This window comes from Chroicocephalus ridibundus, chromosome 2 (genome assembly GCF_963924245.1).
Source record: "Chroicocephalus ridibundus chromosome 2, bChrRid1.1, whole genome shotgun sequence".
Classification (NCBI taxonomy): domain Eukaryota; kingdom Metazoa; phylum Chordata; class Aves; order Charadriiformes; family Laridae; genus Chroicocephalus; species Chroicocephalus ridibundus.
This window is the reverse complement of record NC_086285.1, coordinates 22,848,696-22,869,151: the sequence shown is the minus strand read 5'-3', so window position 1 is coordinate 22,869,151 and position 20,456 is coordinate 22,848,696. Positions and strand designations below refer to the sequence as shown.

The 20,456-nt window shown below is 37.9% G+C and overlaps 1 protein-coding gene across 4 annotated transcripts in view; it reads left to right on the top strand.

Annotated features, from left to right (window-relative positions):
- The window catches only part of LOC134511159 (macrophage mannose receptor 1-like), a 60,651-nt gene that overhangs the window by 37,109 nt on the left and 3,086 nt on the right, over nucleotides 1-20,456 (top strand). For all 4 annotated transcript variants that reach the window (XM_063324715.1, XM_063324714.1, XM_063324717.1 and 1 more), the window contains 13 exons: nucleotides 498-539; nucleotides 661-824; nucleotides 2,289-2,356; nucleotides 4,430-4,530; nucleotides 5,072-5,214; nucleotides 5,988-6,102; nucleotides 7,774-7,943; nucleotides 9,736-9,838; nucleotides 10,718-10,947; nucleotides 12,037-12,202; nucleotides 13,151-13,303; nucleotides 17,574-17,690; nucleotides 19,600-19,767. In XM_063324715.1, coding sequence (XP_063180785.1) covers nucleotides 498-539; nucleotides 661-824; nucleotides 2,289-2,356; nucleotides 4,430-4,530; nucleotides 5,072-5,214; nucleotides 5,988-6,102; nucleotides 7,774-7,943; nucleotides 9,736-9,838; nucleotides 10,718-10,947; nucleotides 12,037-12,202; nucleotides 13,151-13,303; nucleotides 17,574-17,690; nucleotides 19,600-19,767 — 1,740 coding nt within the window. The remainder of the gene's footprint in view (nucleotides 1-497; nucleotides 540-660; nucleotides 825-2,288; nucleotides 2,357-4,429; nucleotides 4,531-5,071; nucleotides 5,215-5,987; nucleotides 6,103-7,773; nucleotides 7,944-9,735; nucleotides 9,839-10,717; nucleotides 10,948-12,036; nucleotides 12,203-13,150; nucleotides 13,304-17,573; nucleotides 17,691-19,599; nucleotides 19,768-20,456) is intronic.

The following is a 20,456-nucleotide window of genomic DNA, read 5'->3' as shown; positions in this document are numbered from 1 at the left end:
AGTTCTTCTCAACCAGAGAAAGATGGAAAGAACCCCACTCTGTAGTAGCAGGGGCACCACGGAAGAAGATAACCTGACCTGCATTCCTGCTGTCTCTGGTTTAAGCCAGAATTCATGTTTAAGTGACCTGGGGAAAGGAAGGAGAGGGAGTTATAGGACTGTCTTAATAGAGTTAATGCTTTGGGACATAAGTTCTTCTGCATCCAGTGAATACCAAAATAATTACTTAATTCAGGTAAATTTCAAGGTATTTTATAATACCTTGCAAATTAGGAATAGCTTATATTTAGAGCCTCAGGGAACAAGATTATGTATTTAAAATTGAATAGCGTACTGAAAAGAAGAGATTTAGGCTATTTAGTTCCTCCTAGTTTTTGATGTTAAATCCATTGCTAACCATAAAATCCAATGTCAATAGAAAAACATGCCTATCAATCATAGTAAATATTATTCTCTTACAGCAGGAAGTGTACAATCCTAATATTTTTTCCTTACAGGGGCAAGTGTGAAGCCTGAACCAACAGAATCTCCTGCACCCAGTAAGTCTTACTGCTATTACTATTTGTGTATGTGTATGTCTAAAAGCATTTTAAAAATTTTGCTAATGAAAATGTCTTGTATCTCAGGAACAATATAGTCAGTTTACCATTTAATTTACAGAATACAAGACTACTGAGGATGGATGGATTATATATGAAGACAAACAATATTATATCAGCACAGATAGTGTTCCTATGGAAAAAGGTCGTGAGTTCTGCAAAATGAACTTTGGAGACCTTGCTGTCATTGAGAGCGAAAGTGAAAGAAAGTTCCTCTGGCGATATGTAAGAAAAATCATTAATACTATGGAATAAATCATCTGAAACAAGTGAGCATGGGCACAAATCCTTTTCACGCTGGTGTTTTCCCTATGAGTTTTACGATAGTGAAATTGCAGTAGCATTAAGCCAGATTAATATGAAGAACAAACTCAGGTCTTTTTAAAGATTATTTCATAGCTGAGACAAGGACAACTTTGGTTTGGTATTTTGTATAGAAAGAGGCACAGTAAGCATTAAATAGATCATTATCTGCTTTTCCTATTCAGTGTGGCAGTTATACCACATTATATCTGTCTGCAACTGGCAATGTGCTAAGATGAATCTCAATGCTTGCTTTTAATTGATCTGTGGCTTTGTTTTAGCATAAGCTAAAAGAACAATGATTCTGTAAGGTGGGTGAGTTAACTGAAAGTAAAGTTTGTCAACAGATAAACTCAAGATATCTTAAGTAGTGGATCAAAACAGATATTGGCTTACATGCAACACTCAGAACATTGACTTTTGATCTTGTCAGTGTACCTGGGATGTAGTCTACCTAGCAGCCTCTTTTTGTCCTCAAGTTTTCCCCTTTGCCTCCTTCTTCTTGTGGTGAGAATATCATTATGCAGGAAGAACAACTTGACGTATGGATTATGCCATGAGAAAGAGCTTTTAAAGGAGAGACCATACCACAGTGTTCCAGTATTTACAGGATGACTACAAAGAAGATGGAGACTCCCTTTTTACAAGGAGTCACATGGAAAAGCCAAGGGTTAATGGGTACAAGTTACTCCTGGAGATATTCTGATTGGACACAAGAGGAAAATTTTTCGCAATGAGAACGATCAGCCATTGGTATAATGTCCCCAGGGAAGTGGTGGATTCTCCAACACTGGACACTTTCAATATTCAGCTGGACAGTGTGCTGGGCCATCTTGTCTAGACCATGCTTTTGCCAAAAAAGGTTGTACCAGATGATCTTTGAGGTCCCTTCCAACCTGATATTTCCTAGAAGGCTGGGGTTGATTGCCTGTTGTACTGTCTGGAGGCCAACTTCTTTTAATTGGGAATGTGCTTAAAAGTCAGATTTGAACAACAAAACTTTTCCTGAGCTGTCTGAAGAGTGGCAGCGAGATGACATAAGCTCCTATATCAATTTATATGCAAATTGTAGGAAGGCTTGTCCATTGCAAGGAATTTGTCAGATGATGTCCACTGCAGAGACTGCAAGAGGTGCCGATTTCAGTTACTTTCAAGTAAGACTGTGAGAAGTGACCAAATAACATGATGAAGCGACCAAACCTTTTGGCCAATGATGAAGTTTGACTGTGGACTGTCATCTGTGAGCTGCTTTAACTTAGATGTTGTAGCTAGATAATATAGCATTTCATATCCTCTGTCAGTGAGGTGTATCTTACTCATTATTAACATAACAGATTTGTGGGATAAAAAGTGGATATTTATACAATTTTAATCTCTACATTCTAGATCTTGAAAAATGGCAAAGAGGATTCATATTTCATTGGTTTACAACTGAGTGTTGACCAAAGGACAAGGTAGGTCAACTAAAATTATCGATCTTGCATTGTGCTTTATAATAATCTACTGAGTGGAGCAAAATTAATGAAGTGCTTGAATGAAATTGTGGCCTGTCAAAGCAAATGAAAATGTTTTTCCTGTGAATTCTGTGGGACTTTCATGCTTCGTGTTTTTTGATTATGGAGGTTGTAAAAATGTATTCTGTAGTAAATATACCACAATGTGCCATTGTATTTAATCCACTTTTTTTAAAAATCCCATTTCTGCTGTTAGGCATTCTCATCCTGCTATTACTATTCTATATTTGATTATAGTAGGAAAAAAGCTTGATTTCAATTTTACCCTCAGCTGTTGTCTGCCTTGTCCATACTCCAATAAAGTACAGCTAATATAAGGAATTTTTAAAAAGTATTTCCTGTTGATACTGATGAAATTTTTTCTTCATAGAAGACCCAACTCCTTCTCAAGTAAATGGTATTTCTGCTTGACACCACTGGAAGCTAGAGTAGATCTATAAACCCTAAAACTTGACGTATTCTTTAACAATATAAAAGCGTGAACTTTGTTTTTATGAATTTGCATCAGGTGTGTTAGGTTTGGAAAGTTCTGCTTTACTTGTCTGCAAAACAAAATCTGCTTGTTTTAAGATTTTGTAGTCTGTGGGACCAAACAAGTTAACTCAACAGGGCATGGAATTTCAAAGGACATACCTAGTTTTGAGTCTTAATTTAAGCATGGTTGGATTCTCAAGTGGTTTAATGCCACGTTAATTTAGATCCAGATTATCCATGGATAATCTGTTTTTACCACATGTTTCCTAAATAGAATTCACCCAAAGCTAGCAGAAAAAATACACTGCAGGTAATGTCTTTTGAATTTTTATTCAGGAATTCTAGTTTCCTTTATTCCATGACTTATATTGAAAATAGATGACCCAATCAAAACATATAGGATTTTGGGTAGGTAAAAACGTTCTTTTTCCCCCTCCTCAACTTTTGGGAATAGACTGTAATAAAGGGAAAAATGTAACCTATTTTTTTTTTTGTAGAACCAAGATAGCTGTTGCTGTTATTATTCTTGCCGTCTGGTTGGACCAGGTGATCCTTGAGGTCCCTTCCAACCTGGTATTCTGTGATTCATTGTATAACTTCACATGCACTGTGAGGATAAGCAAATTTTCTGCGAGCTTCTCTGAATGTCAGTATGCAGCACCATGCTGATTTTTACATGTGATGTTAACTTAGGCCTGGATTCAGTTCAGTCTAGGTCTTGAAGTGCCTGAATAGATACCTAGTAGTTCTTGGATCTCCTTCTAGCCCACAGTGACAATAGGACTGTCCAGATGATAATTAGGATGTCAGGTGGGCCAGATCACCTTCTGAAAAAGAGGGGTCAGTGCCATTCCATTGTCTTTGTAGGGACCCTAAGATAAATATGCTTTTACATGAAGTATCATACATATGTGCCTGAAGGGCGAACCTGGGCACCTCTGTCACTTGCAGTCCAATACGAATATGTCTCTTAATAAGTGTTTGGTTCCCAGTTATGATATTGTTCTTTATTGTTTAATCTACGTGGATGTAAAACTTTTTTGATGTTCGTATTTTACCTTATGGTAAGGCCCGTTGTCACAGGAATTTCTCTGTAGGTGGTTTGTCGTGCCCTTTTCCTGTACGTGGGGGAAAGATCAAGCATTTTGCCAGTGTTACCAATAAAATCTCTTATGTCTGTAGTAGGCACAGAAAATGTATGACTTGTGGGAAATGGTGAGCATCTGGGCTCTCTCATGCTGAAATGGTGTCTTGCTTTCATGTTGGCTTGAACGATTATTTTGGATATTGTCCTATCAGTTGCAAAAGTGTCAGCATATTGCTTAAATGCAGAGCAAACACAACTTCGACACATACCCTACGTCTTTGCATAGAGAGTAAGTTTAGTGCAATTAGCAAAGCGGCAAATTGGTCAAAAAAACTTGTACACCTTAAACTATGGGTGGCTGTATTAAACATAGCACAAAATTACTTTTTATGACATGGAAGCAGTTCAATTTGTATATTAAAGAAGTGTTTTCTTGGATTGTTTTTCTTAAGCTGGATGGATGGCACTCCAGTGAATTATTTGGCATGGGCACCACATGAACCTAACTTTGCAAATAATGATGAAAACTGTGTAGTTATTTATAAGAATTTAGGTGAGTTTTGTATGTTTTTTCCTGAATTTCATTATATGTGTGTTTGTGCCACAACAGTTTTGGGTTTTTTTTCCCTCTGAGTGGCACATCTTCCCCCCCCACACCCCCCCTTTTTTTTTCTTTTGCAAAATGTTATACAAGTAGAATATAGTATTGTATTCAGGACTTAAGAGCTTTGTGCTCTCATGTTCACCTTAAGCCTGGCATGGGGAAGCTCTGATAGAAGTCTGTGGCTGTGATTACTATACAACTATTACTATACAACTGTTTTATATTTTTTATTAAAATTGGCCTAACGTGCCGCTACAAAATTGACATTTGTAGTACCAGGTTCTACACTGCTTTTAACATTCTGTAATTAACAGTGTGCATAAAGTGACATATTTATTTTGGATGATGATATAGGATGATAATAAACTGAGAGACTCTGAGCATTTGACCTCATCTTTCGACCTAAAGCACGTTGTGTAAGGATGAGTAAAATTCATTTAACCAGCTCTGGATGTGGTGTCATACAGTTCCCCATTTATCTTGCATTCAGGATTTTGGAATGATATAAACTGTGGTTATCCAAATCCCTACATATGTGAAAGGCACAACAGTTCCATTAATTCAACTGTTCCTCCAACAACACTTTCAACTCCAAGAGGATGTCGTCCAACTTGGCTTTCCTTTCGTAATAAGGTACCATAACAAATACAGCACACATTGGATGTTTGGAAAAGCGTTAAATAGAAAACAAGGGAATTATTTAATGGGATTGTTTCTTATTAAAGTAAAATATTACTCTTTTTTGCAGAGAGCTGGTTGACATCTGCATGCTTTTCTTTGTTTGCCCATCCCCTGCTTTGCAGAAAAGGTGCTTTTTTGACGCTTCTAATGAAGTGGCAGATGAGCATATTCAGTTGCAATTAAGAAAGTAATTCGCTAGTCATTTCTTCAAACCTTTTGATATCCATTTCCTAAAGACTTTAGACAGAGTTCGTGAATGATTGATGCTTTGATCTTGGTTTGTTTTTTGTGTTTTTATTTTTTTGTGTTTTTTTTTTTAACCAAACCATAATGCTTTTTTGGTACTAAATACATTTTGTCTTCCTTAACCTTACTAATGTGGGATGCTTTGTAGAGTCAAATAAATAAACAGGCAGACATATCAGTCACACGTAAATTACCACTGTTAGATGACTGTCTGTAAAAAGTCAGTTTTGCTTATTTTCTAGGGATTTCAGATCAAATCTAGTATGTGTCTTGTTGAGCAAAGGACTTTCTAGAGATACTCAATTTTATACAGAACAACAAGCAGCACAAAAAGCTCATTTTAAGCTGAATGTGTTTTTTTCAGATAAATGCATTATTTTACTGCCTTTCTCCATCCTGCTTTGCTTAAAGCAGTGGTTTTCAATCTGTCAGGGATGTTGGAGTAACAATAATATATAGAGAATTTGTTCATGTTTTAGTGTTACAAAATATTTGGATCTGCAGAAGATGAACGTGTCACTTGGCATGCTGCACGAACAGCTTGCATGAATTTAGGAGGAAACCTGGCCACTATCCCTAATGAACAAGTGCAAGGTACTGTGTATAGTTTTGTAGCACTAGATGAGATGACATTTAATCTTTACAGGATGGCCGTTGTATTTGTGTGAATATGGACAGGATTTGAACTGTGACTGCATATCTGATTTTGGTTCCAAAGCATATAATTTTTTTGAAATTTACAATGAAGTCTTCACCTGTATCTAGCAAATTTTAGTGTTGGCTTATATATATATATATACACACACACGTGTATATTGTCCTGGCAGCCAAAGTAGAGCTTTTTCCGCTTACACATGGTGCCAGCTGGACCCAGCAAGTCCAAATGATGTAGTTTCACTAGGTGGCATTAACTCGCTGCATGGCGTTCCTGTTAACTCAAGCAGAACACCTTTAGGAGCAGAACTTGCTGACTCTGAGCAGCTCGGGGCAGAGGTTTGGCTGCTCATACACCTACCCACAACTCACTATACAGATTTACCATTCTTTTCACTAGAGGAGCTTATTTTAATGAACCTAAGAGCTGCATCCCTGACTGGGGGAGATGACTTGAACTTAGTACTACTTACGTTTTCCACATAAGAAGAGATGAAGAATCAAACTTTCACTTTTCAAACATGGCTAAATTCTTATCCAACATAGTTTCTGCAATACAGATTTCAAGTGGTTCATGCACAGGACTTGAATTCTAGGTTAAAGAGAAATGAGCAATAAAGCTATTAGCACAAAACTGTTGTTATTGCTGGCAATGTAGGCATAAAGGCTTGACTTCCTGTTACAGTTTATAGCAGAACAGCAATGCTAACATGTGGCAGAGAAATCTAGAGGTTTCATTCCTGGAAATGTAAGTTGCATTCATTTTAAAAGGATGGTAAATGGTTTTAAAGGAAGGTAAATGGTTGATAGAGTGGACAGCAATTCTTCTGTTGTTTGCAGAGAAAAGCAAGCTTGTAACAATGACTGTAGTAGTTGGCAAAGGCCATGATATGCTCGTTTTATCACAGTGTTTCAATATATTGTGGGTCAGTGGGTTGCTGAATGCCAGCTGACCTAGCCTGCTGTATTTTTGAGCTAGCCACGCTAGCTAAGGCACATGAGCACCTTCCTGGATTGTGTAAAGCTGTGGTAATTGATTTGCTTGTGATGAATAGTTCTGCTGAGACTCGTTTTAAACAGGTCGCTTGTGCATTCTGCTCCCTGCTAAGACAGTGCAGGCTATTGCCCAGGTGTTCCAGGGAGAGAGGAAACACTCGTGGCTCTGTAACAGCCCTGTTTCTGCAGATGCACAAGTGGTAGGTGCTCAATGGTGCTGTCTGATGCCATTAGGGGGTAACCATTTTGGTGGGATTATCAAAAATGTATGTGCTCTACACAGCTGTATATTTCTAAGGCAGTTGTGGGGCTAGGATTCAAAAATGTTTGAGACATTATAAAAAGCATTTCTGTCATGCTTTTGGGATTCATTCCAGTACCTGGTACCAGTACTTAGCTGATGTATTTTGCCCAAAGCCACAGTTATATATCTGGTTCCCTGTTCATTAAACTCAAAAGTCACCTCATTTTCATTTTAATTACTTGTGTAGTCAACAATGAAGTGTCCTATATTACAAAAAAAATACTTAATGTCACCAATCTCAACGAGGCCAGACATTTCAGTTGTCTTTCATTAAAAGTATTTCTCTTTTTCTTTGTCTTTTTTTACTCTAGCTTTCCTCACCTTCCATATGAAAGATTTTCTTACTGATACATGGATTGGATTAAATGATATAAATCATGAAATGAGGTTCCTCTGGACAGATGGAACAGGAGTTTATTTTACAAACTGGGCCAAAGGCTTCCCGTCAGGACATATGGATTTATACTCATATGATGGCCAGGTAAGTAGCAATCACAAATTGTTCACTGAAATTTGATTTTAGATTACATTTACGCATTTGTTGGGGTTTGAGACATGTTATTGCTTGACTTATTATTTTCATACTTTTATACATGTCAAATATAAATACAAACAGAGTGAATGATTTTGAGCCCTTGGGCAGTTACTCTATTAGCTGGTGACAGGATCTGTGAAGTACTCATACAAAGACTGGTTTCAGATTTCAGTTCTCTGTGTCCATGAAGGCTACACTGCTTCTGTGTTCACCCTGCATTCTCTCATCGGCTCTGGTAAAGAGGACAGTGGGATTCCTGCCTCATGGCATTTGCCCCAAAAACACACTGAATGAGCTCATCCTCCTTGTCCTCTGACCACGTTAGTGCCTGAATTTAGCAGGTCTCTCAGCTGGCCTGTAGCTTGCAAGGGGCACTTACAAACATTCTTCTCAAACAGCCATGTCTTACGCAGCAGCAAATTCTGTTAGTCACATTGGCGGAAAGGACGTGCTTCTATAAAGAGACAGACATTCAGTTTTTAAGAAGAAAAAAAAAAAAAAAAAGAAGGAAATAACTTCCCCTGTTTCTCCATCATACAAACTGATCTGATAGGTCATTCAGTTCCTCTCTCTGATCTTGCGTTTTTAGATAGTTCTGTGCTATGGAACTACAGCACATTATAGTACTAGCTCTATTTCTTTTGAATGCCACTTTTAATGTAGAAATCCTACTTTTAAGCATAATGCCCTTTTTCCTGATTTTGAAAGTAGCACCTCTGAGCTTCTTATCTCTAATGGAAGGAGAAAATTTGGAAGAATTTGAAGTTCAAAAGAGAAAGCATGTTTAAAATGTTACTTCTGGGAGGAATAATATATATTTTTTCTGGTTTTATTCATAGTAGTAGAATAATATATATTTTTTCTGGTTTTATGCAAAGTAGTAGTATTTCTATGAAATCTTCTGTGAAAACTTACAAAGTCCATATTTTATAAATTTCAGATTTATTTTTAAGTTTAACTTAGGAAAAAGTAAGTTATCATAGTTAATACAAAATACTATGAACTGTTCGGTTTAAAAGATTTAAATCTTAATGCATTTCACTGACAAATGAAGTGTTTCTGTGTGCATCTCCTCCTGGAGAGCAGAACCAAATAAGTAAATAGAATAACATAAGTATGGATGCTTCATTGCACAAACCCATTTGTACACGTGCAGCCTTTTGCATTGACCACTGTTAGTTTAATACGTGCTAACGTAGGTTCTAGCTATCGTGTCCATGTCAGGGAAGTTGAAATGTCACTGTAAGGGTGATGCTGACAGGTCAGTGGCTGCCTTTGGGCAGGAGCAGTTCTGATTTTGCTGTGTGTTCTATTACAGCTGGCAACAATAAATATGAAGAGACTGATATGTCAGAAATTTTGCATTGCCCATTGAGGATCCAGGTTTTTTTCTGGGGCAAAGTTAACTGATCTTTTCTACAGTAGTTGATTTCACTTCTCTTTAAATTTTTGTGGCTTTCTTTCTATCCATGGTGCATGCCTGGAGATACAAGAATACTGGAATTTCTCTGGTCTGCTTATCCACCCAGTGTTGTGCAAGAGAGAGCAACATCAAGAAATTTGTGAAGTGCAAGAGGAACAGAACCTTCACATCATAAAACTTATGCTGTTAAATGTTACAAGGATACAAGAGTAAAACTGCAGCATTACTTGTGTCTGAAGATGTAAAAGGGGGACAAAGTTTTGTATTTGCTTCTTCTAGCTATTTGTAACTGCTTTTATATCTTTTTACCTCAAGGCTGATTGTGTTGTCGTGAGAAACAGTCCTGTTAAGGATGCAGGAAAGTGGGCTGATGAGAGTTGTGATAACAACAGAGGATATATATGCCAAATTAATGCAGGTACTTGTCTTTTTAGTTAAAACACAATCAAACCTTATGGTTTTTCAGGGAATTGTTTGGGTGTATAGATTTCGACATCATTTCACTTGCAATAAAAATACATCCACAAATTGTTTTTCAGGCAGGAACACAAGGGTCATATGTGTCAGAGGTGCAGTTAGAGTCACTACTCTCTGTTGACCCTTCCCAGTAACTGCCATGTTACTACCTTCCTGAGCTGGAATATGTGTCTGCATCTTTGTGTTTAGTGTGACCCTTCACATGATATTTGTTCTATGATTTTGTCTGTCATTTTCTGAACACTTTGGCTTTCAAAATATGTTGTGGAAAATACTGACTTGTACATACAGCATGAACTGTCTGGAGTGTGACTGTAACTCACTCAGACCAAACTTGAGCTAATTGACCTCCAAAAAGGAAATTAAAAAGCAGTGAAAACCTGGATTTAAATATCTGATTGATTTTTAAGGACCAGTCTGTTGTGGAGTTTCCCTTTTCTCTGGCAAAAAAATCCCTGGAAAACAACAGTATCTGCAAAGCATTTCTTTTGATGAAAAAAATATTGTATTAAAGAAGTTGTGACCTAATCTAATTCTAATTAATTTCAGTAATACTATTCTGGAGGATTGTACAGAATGCTCCTTTGGTCCTTGACAGAGGTTGCCTTAAGCAGCTTTTTTCCTTTCTACAGCTTTGTAATTGATTTTCACTACGGATCCTGGCTTAAAGAATAGCGTATCTAACCCGTGCTGATCAGAAGTCAGGGAACGTAAAATCAGGAAAAAAAGGCTTTTTGTCTAATTCTATTTGCAACCACAGTAACCTACATCCCCTTTTGAACAAGTAGATGAGTCTTTTTTTTCATCCTGTATTTTACAGATGCTGAGTCTCTGCCTTCTACAAGTTCATCGCAATCCAGCATTATCCGTTATGGTAACAGTAGTTATTTGTTCATCCATACCAAAATGAACTGGGAGGATGCACGAAAAAACTGCAAACGTGATCAGTTTGACCTTTCCAGTGTCTTAGACCCCTACAGTCATTCATTCCTGTGGCTAAAGATGTTAAAGTATGGGGTGCCTATGTGGATTGGTCTTAACAGTAATGTGGTAAGAATGTCAAATTAATTGAATATGCTGCTGCTTCTCTTATGGACAAAGTGGGGACTGAGAAGTCTTATTATCTCTTTTTACTTTAGCATATTAGTTTATATCTTGGTCCTAAATACTTTTATGTGCTGTAAGATCTACAGGTAGGAATCCATCCTCTTCCATTACTCTGATTAAATTGTATATATTACACATTTTTCACACTTTTTCTGTGATATTACACTCCACGTACTTCCAAACAAGACATTTTAGGCTAATATCTTGAAATATCTCTTTGTATATATAGTGTATTTGAGATAAAATCCACATATCTTAAGATGTACAGTGCAAAGCATTTGTTCTAAATAAAAATAACTAATTTACAGAAATAGAATAAGATGCTGTTGCTATGACTCTTTCAACATTTTTGAGGATAGTTAGCCAAATAATTAATTGGTTTACCTAATTTAATTTTATTTGTCTATTCTCTCACAGTTCTTTGGTATTTTGATACTTTCTGGATGTTAGAATGTACCACCCTTTCTTTTTGGCACAGACACTTGTCCCACACTCACTCCATTTGCTGAGCACATGAAAGAAATACAAATGAGTGAACATAACACACCACTTCCTAAAAACAAAAAGATTCCTCTAACCTCATCAATAGGATGATTCACTGAGTTCACCAGCTTTGGTGGGAAATTATTAAGTTTTAAAATATACTTTAAGTTGAAATTATCTCCATTTCTTGAAATTTGGGGGGAAACAGATAGTACAAAACTTAGTCTTCAGACTTTCCTACAAAATATTTTAAATGATTTTTTTTTTATTACTCCCAAATTTACAGTTTTGTTAAGTTGAAAATTAATTCAATGTTGCTTACTCTGCATTTCCTTTTGCTGAAAAGCATTTTTTGCACTGCCATATTTCTCAATGAATAGCTGCTTGTCACAGCATAAATTTAAAAGTTTGAGCCATTTGTATTTGTTATTGATTTCCAAAAAAAAAAGTAATTCTAGCACAAGGTGCTGCATAGACAGACATTTGACTGACAAATAAATGGTTAATGCTTAGATTTTAATCATTCCTGTTGATTTGTTTTGTTCTTAGACTAATGGGCGTTATGAATGGATTGATAACTGGAGAATGAAGTATACTAAATGGGCTGAAGGGGAGCCAAAGCAGAAAGTAGGCTGTGTCTATCTAGACGTTGCTGGAGCCTGGAAGACAGGATTCTGCAATGAAAGTTACTTCTCTGTTTGCAAAAAAAATGATGGTAAGGACTTGAATCTAACCATTGTATTACAAGTATTATCTCTTTAGAGTTCATTGTGCTGGGTGGTCTGCTGATATATACTTAGACGCTGTTTTTTATTTCAAGAGCTAAATAGATGAAATCATTAAAAGTTACTTGGGTTGAATGGAGCTGCTTTAAAATGAGGGCCAACACCTATTAAGAAAGAGCTAGTGTGACTGTGAATAGTCATCACTTTACATGAATAATGTTAGATATATTTTGCAAAATTTAGGCTCATATTACTCTGGTGTTTATTCTGATATTGAGTAAGCATGCAAGACCAAAAACCTCAAAAATCAAAAGGTAATGAATGTTAGGTAGTAGTCAAGCAGCTGTGGAGTTGAAGGGGGAAGAGTTGAATGACTAAGCCGTAAGGAGTCGCAAGGAACGTTTACCTATAACAGCTTTCCAGGTTTTCCTTTTATAACTGAATAACAAAGTACAGGTGGTATAAAAATGTTTAAGGATAATTCTTCAGGCTGCCTTCTCTTACTTTTTTGACCTGAAACTCCTGTTACTATCATCTGATAATGCCTTCTGCATTCCATGATATTAGGTCACAACCCATATGATCAAGTTCATATGGGCCCTAAATCAGCCAAGCACTCAGGTGTGAAAATAGATTTGTGAGTAAAGTGTTGAGCTGAACTTAAGAATGTGTTAAAAGTATGCTTGGATTCTTTGCTAGATTAGATTTCTTGAGGCTACACTTGCAGTACCTTTTGTTCATAGATTTAGGACTTTTTCCCGTTATTGTGTTGTAGTAAGCGGTGTAGACTACCAAGATTACATTTTTTTAAAGATCCGAGTGAGTTTCCCAACATTTGGTTAGAATGATCTATTCATGATAAAAGTATATATAAGAAGCTGTTTCTTTAAAATTTTGTGCTTTCTTTTTTTTTTTTTTGTTTGTTTTGTTTTAATCAGTTCAAGCTCCCACTGAGCCTCCTCAGCTTCCAGGAAAGTGCCCTGAATCAGAAGGGCACAAGTCTTGGATCCCTTTCCGAGGTCATTGCTACTACATTGAATCTTCATCTACCAGAAACTGGGCCCAGGCTTCTTTAGAATGTCTTCGACTAGGTAAGTATTGTCCTTGATCAAAGAGCGCATCTTTCTGACTTGTTTTTCCTCTCTGTGGACAGCTGAATATGTGCTATGTATTTTTGTGATTTCAAGAATGATCCAAATGTTGGACAAGACAGTTGCGTACAATTATTACCTTAATTTGTGAGGATATGGAAAATAACCGCGTACCAGTGGCACACACTGTCTTTCATGTGTGTGGGACCAGGCTTTAGAGGAGCTGTGTGGCCTGGAGGGGAGATCACAAGTGGAAACTTTGTCCTTTGACCCTGCTCTGTAGTCAGCCTCATCCACAGCAGTGACTAAATCTTATTTTAATGGCATTTTGTATCCTTTGTATTCCTGATCTAATTTGCCCCTTTGTTATTGCATTTTTATGCCGCTGGAATGAAAGTTACAGCTCTCTAGGCTGGATAATATATTAGTAAACAGGGGTTGTTGTGTTGTTTCATTCTTGCAGCTTCCTTCTCTGGGAAACTGATGTAAGGTTCATTATGCCAGGCTTCATATGTCTGTCTTTGGTGTCTATAACATTGGTGGCAATGTCACTCAGGTGTCTAACCTCCCATTAGAGTATGCAGAGATCTTGTTCATGCTGTCAGTGGAACTGAATACAGATTCCTACTCCCTGGCAGTTGTTTGTATTTGGTGTGATGTTTGGTCAGGTGAATTGCACCCTAAACTCCACTGACTGGCTTGATAGGTCCCCGCTGATAATAAACCTACCAGTGAAACCCATGTCAAATGTAGACACCTAGAACTGAGTAAGAAGAATCTCACTCTTTCTGCTGGTACTCAGGTTCCTTCTTGGGTTGTCATGAACTAGTATGTTGTCGGCTCTAGTTTGAGATACTAGTATTTTTCAGGGAAAGTTCAAGTTTTAGTATATGTTCTTTAAATCTTACTATGTTCTCCACATCAACATTTGCATAACATTTGGGTGAAGATATTTGCTAATATACTTTTAAATATAGAAGAGTCTCCATAATACGACACTTTTGCTGTAGCTCGGTCTTAAAGACTATGACAATTGTTACAGTGTGACCCATTTCCATAGTCTCTTAAGTTCTTTTGTTGACACAGCAGATGCTCAGTCTGAAAGCTGCAATGTGTGTTCTTAGTTATGCATAGTCAAAAGGACCTTGACAGTTGCACGCATAACAGCTGTTATTTGTTATCTGCAGTTCTCCGCCTTAAATGAATGATTATAATTTTGAATAAGCTTGTGTGAGAAATTAAGTAACACTTCTTTTCTTTGGAGGACTGAGTTTCTGAAACAGACTTTCAGTAAGAAGAGTGGGGCAAATAAATGAAAGCATTTTAAGATGAAGTTTGAGAGGAATTGAATGATGGTGTTGCATGTGATAGCAGGTGCCTCTGCTCACTGACTCAGGTTGTCCACAGCTGTCCCACATCTTTGCTGTTGGAATCTGCAGTTACATCAGAATTGCCTTTTTCTGTTGAACTAAGATTCATGAAAAAAGGCGCTGACAGTTTGTTTCAGCATGTGTGTTAAAAGACTGGCATTATGTGGAATTTAAAATTTGAATGCTAGTATACTTAAGACTTTGCGTCACTGTCATCCCCTTCTCTTCGAACCCATAATCTTTCATGATAGTTGTTAGGGCAGGCTGAATCCAGCAGCGGCAAGGTTGCCGTGGCTATATGCTCGCAAGTCCGACCAGTGACAAGGCTGAGACTGTGTTCCCTGTAGGTGCACACACACATATGCAACACATCTATACATATATTCATCGGTGACCACACAGATTGACACAGGCAGACACACAGGGCACTCAAATGAACACAATCTGTGCCAAAATCCTGATCGTATTCCCCTCTCAAGTTGATGGGGATATAGGTCTGTTAATGGGAATATATACAGAAATACAATGTGGATCCCTCCAGGAGCTAGGCTCAGACACTCAATTTGCCTAGTAGCTGGCCCATGGATCTCAGTGTCCTTAGTTGCTGAGACCTGGAAATATAAGCCCCCATGGCCACCAGCTTGTCTCCTGTTGCTGGTACAGACCCCATCCCCACCACACACACACACTGGTCGCTCCAGTAAGTCAATCCCCCACGGTCTCACCCATAGGGGTGCACACACATACAGAGCTTGCTGGAACTCCCCTGGTCGCCAGTAGCCTTTCCCTCCTTGATCTTACCCTTAGAGATGTCCGCACACCAGGGGGTCTCCTCATTAGAGACTCGCAGCTTTTATGGTTCCTCCAGCAGCTGGCTGGGACTCCCCTGGTCCCTCTGATAGCCAGCTCAGCTCGTGGTCTCACCCTTGGTGATGCACACACACACCTGGCTCTACCTACTTGCTGTCTAGGCTGACTTGATATTCCCTAGTGATCACACACACACTTGTGTATCTGCATGTGCTCCATTTGGTGGCACCATGAACACAAGGGTCTCTGACTCATGCTCCCACTCCAGTTGCTGGTGCTAAGACCCCCATGCACATGCATGCACACAGAGTGAAGAGTCTTTCACGCATGAAAATAGTTAGAGTTTAATAAGATAGGACTGTCAGCGCAGATCAGGCACAGGGTGTGGCCAGACAACCGTACTAACCAGCAAAATATTTACACATGACCAGTCTTTTTATCCCCTTATCCCTCTTATTTTCCCATACTTGTTCCTCCCAAATCATCTAAGTCCATCCCTTTCCCTGCCTTTGGTTCCTCCCCTGAATATCTCATAGTAAGTCTTGTGCAACCTTGAAATGCTCTTGTGTAATCCCATCATGTGTCCCATACCCCTAGGCAGTAACTCCTCTCAGTCGCAAGGATACTCTGATGTTGACTTGATGGGTTTCATGCTGGGACACTAGGGCAGAGGCTGTCCTGTGACAGCCCTAGGAGGGACCTGAGCAGGATGTCCCATCCTCTGAGCCCATACTTTGGGTTCTTTACCTGCTGTTCTGCCTCTTTGCTCCTCTGGGCTTGTGGAGATTGCCCTTTGATGAGCTGATGGCTCTTGTGGTAGGCCTGGGACTAGCCAGGGAAGGGGTTCTCTCTCTGCCATTGTCTTTCTGTGCTCCCTTGTGGATGTGCAGTGAAGCTTTTTATCACACAACTTAACAGTAACCGAACATCTGATACCATGCAGCAAAAGAGGAACAATTAGAAAAATGTAAAGCCTACAGTGAAAAAAGGGGAACGTTCCATGTTCTCGTATATTCTGCTGTCCCTGCCTGCACTCTGGGTTTTGTTTGCAGCTGGACATTTTCCAATTATATCTTACCCATAGTAGAATTCTGAACTGTAGTAGAATTTATCAGTAGCTCAGCAGTGATTCAACTGATTTCTGTATTTTCATTCTGTGTAACTGTGCCTTCCTCACCTGAGAAAAAAGACCTTCAAAAATTCAACAGCCAAATCAAAACAGTCAAGTGCCAAACACAGCTATGACTCCATACCTATTGACTGGATTCCCACCCCAAAATAAAGAGAACTGAAGATGCACTTTTACCAGTGTTTAATGGTGAACTACAGTGTTTAATTACATACAAAGTTGTGTAGCTCATTCTGTCTACTCGCTCCATGCTGTGACTTCTTGACTTTGCTAGAGCATCATACAGAATGAATCATTATGGCAGAATGTCTGCTGTTTTATGTGGATGACTTATGGGGTACTACACTAACGGGGCAACATATGACCAGGATGATCTTTCTTTCTCTGACGTCTATGAAGAGATTGCAGGAAAAAAAACAAGACCTGGTTAAAAAAGTTACACTAAGGACTGTAGTCAGAAAGTTAGCAAAGTCTGCTAGACATGAACTATACAAAGGCTCAGAAAACATTTTATCATGCAAATTTTATGATATGCGAAGTTATATGGCATACAGACTGAAGTTATATATACTTTTTACTAAAAACTTTTAATTTTGTCTAATTTTTTGGGTTTGTTTTTGTTTTCTTAAATAGTAACACATCAGTAGAAATTTATGCTTGATACCATATTGGCCTGTTGTATTTTGCCGATAGTTGTTGTTCAGTTATGTTGCTGTTTCCCAGTGGATGAGAAAACAAACAAAATGCTAGTGCGATTTCATGGAAATGATAAGAAAGATATCAGCAACAATGCCAGAGTCTTTCATAAGTTATTATCCAAAATTAGTTTCTGTTTTGAACACCAAACTCTGTTTGCAATTTGGCACAGATAACCAGTGTCAAAAATAAGACTGACGTTGGCTAGGACAATGAGAATACTTTCCACTGTGAAACGTATGGTCTTTTTCTCCATGTCTTCCAGGTGCCTCTTTGGTATCAGTTGAAGACTCAGCTGAAGCCAACTTTCTGGCATACACAATTGAACCACTTGAAGGGAAAACATCAACTTTTTGGACAGGAATGTACAGAAACGTGGATGGTAATTTCTTTACGTTTGACATCTTTTTGTTTGGTGAATAATTGTCACAAACTGTTTTACATGAGTGTTGAAAATGTCACATTATATTTCTGTAATACATAAAAAGTGAAATTAGAAAAGGAAATATATTATCATCATAGGGGAAGCTGGTCAGTTGTAATCAAGCAACAACCAGTAATATATAACAGAGACACCAGGCACAGAAGGTTCATCTTAAAGCAAGAAAAGAAATTCACAACAAAGTAAGGCACAAAGGTGCATGTACAGACAGGACACCATTGGGAGTTAAGCCAAAATCAAATGGCTCTTAAAAGTGGAGAGCCCCTGGATTGATATGCTTGTCATTGAGATACTCCAATTTTTGAGCTAGAGAATAATGTGGCTAACGTCACGTCTAGTCTTTGGAATTACCCTCCTGGAATGACCAGTCACCCATCTATGGTTACAGCTGTCCCTCAAAACAGCTTCACTTTGAAGCTGTAATTGTTTGTGTCTTTGGAATTGTGTATCACAAGTTTTTCTATTTTCTGGATCACTCTATGGAAGGCAAGGTAAGAGAGAACAGGAAACAGGCTTCTTTAATTAAATCATAAATTTGCTGATTATCGGTTTTTCATTAATATAGTTAGTTTTCAATTACATACGTCTATCATAAAGGCAGAAATATCTAAAAGTTATTTTGGTCTTGTGCTGTTCAGACTGAAATCTCCAGTATAACAATGTCAGAGGCAGGACTGCAGAATAGTTCAGGTGACTTGGGGTGGTGTTCTTTTACAACTGCCTCCTCAACCACTTCAGTGGCAAAATGGTTGGGGAGAAGACAAGTATTCAATTACATTTCTTGAATTTTAACCAGGAAAAGGGAAAGTTTTCAGTAGAGGAGGAAAAACTTTGAAGGGAGTAATGATTCATAATCATAACACGTAAAGAAAAGCTGAGGTTTACTTAGCTTTTGAGTAAACATGAGATGTTTTTTAAAGTGGTTCTAGAGCAGGTGCAGAACAATACAGTTCTTACAGTGACATAAACACAAGAGCTGCTTCAGCAAGTACATGCCATTGTAGTACTGTATAGTGATTACAGTGATTTCAGCATAACTACATAACTAAATTTCATATCTTTGGAAAAGTGATTGCCCCGACACAAAGGGTGGCAGGTATTTGGGAAAAAAACCCCAAGAAACCAAAAAGCGAAATATGAAGAATCTTATAAGAAAACAAAACATAGCTTTCACGCTGAGTCTAAGAATTTGCTAGTTTGAGTACAATTTAAGAGTCACAAGGGGCACGTTTATTCTAAATAAAAAACACTATTAAAAGAAAGAAAGAAAAAAAGGAACAGGAAGGAAGAGACAGAAAGTCCCAGCATAGCTGAACAACAGTGATCACAAGATTTTTGAAGCAGATCTCTAAAAAGGAAAGTTGTGTTTGTAAAGTCAGTGAGAAGGAGCAGAAACCGCAAAACAAATGGAAGAAAGTTGAACTTAGAAAGACTTCAGCAGGGGCTTTGAAAAGAGTAATACAAAACCTCCATACAAATTACTGAAATAAAGGGCATTCTATTGAAGATAAATTATCTTTTGACAACAGTAATTTCTATAAACTGAATAAATTATTGACAATGCACCATTGCAATAAATTGTGAGAGATAGATACTTCTTTAAACTTTCTTGCCTTTGTAATGTCATAAGCTGGACTGGCCTGCCATTTTCTAAAAATTCATGTTGTATCATTTGCATAAAAACTTAAGGGCGACGTGATGTGTCAGACCAAAAATCTAAATAGTCTAGAGGCCTGTGTCCAAAAGTGGCCACAAGTAGATTACTCGGGAAGACAATAAATGTGGAGCAGGTGTCAAGATGGAAATGAATACTATCTTGTTTTTCTATGTTCAATGTTTTTGTGACTAGGAGAATGGCTGTGGCTAGACAACACTGCAGTGAATTTTGTCAACTGGAATGTAGGAGAACCTTCCCCTCAACAAAACGAGCACTGTGTTGAAATGTATGCAAACAGTGGGTACTGGAATAATATCTATTGCTCTTCCTACAAAGGCTATGTTTGTAAAAAGCCAAAAAGTAAGTGCTACGTTTTGGAATTTGTTTTATGTATGGAGTATACTTCTTGTGTGCTAGTATTAGTGGATGGCTGTTACACAGAGTGCATTTTAGCTGCGAGTTTAGAGGTTTTATGAATGCCAAGAGATGCACATGTACATGCCAACAAAAAGAAAAAATAACTCTTGTCCGAAAGTAGAAGTGCTGACCAGTGCTCAAGTCCCTTCAGAATTGTTTTAAAAAGATTGTGTTCTTATCTTAACTGTACCTAGTGTATACACTTAACAAGCTTCCCTGTTCTGTATCAATAATTGGTGAGTAATCACAAAGTTAGTCCTGTGCTTTGCGTGCACAAATTTCTATCATCTATTTGAAAATATGTTCCTTAGGGTATCCCCTCTGCTCAGCCTGGGGAATAAATACCCTTTGCTTATTTCCCTCTGGCATTCTCATATGCATGCATTTTCTGAATATGAAGTAGTGTTTCTGTGAGTTGAGTCCTTATGAATTGTGAAATAATGAACAGTTTTGGACCTTTTGTCTCTGTGTTCTCCTGTTTTGAGAAGATGAATGAATGAAAAGCGAAGGCAATAACATGGTTGGAATGTGCTAAACTGGAAGTGTCCTGAAATAATTGAATGTGTAAATTTGACAGTACGGACATCTGTGCATATGGGTTCCCAAAAATCATCCTAATCATTTCCTTCAGC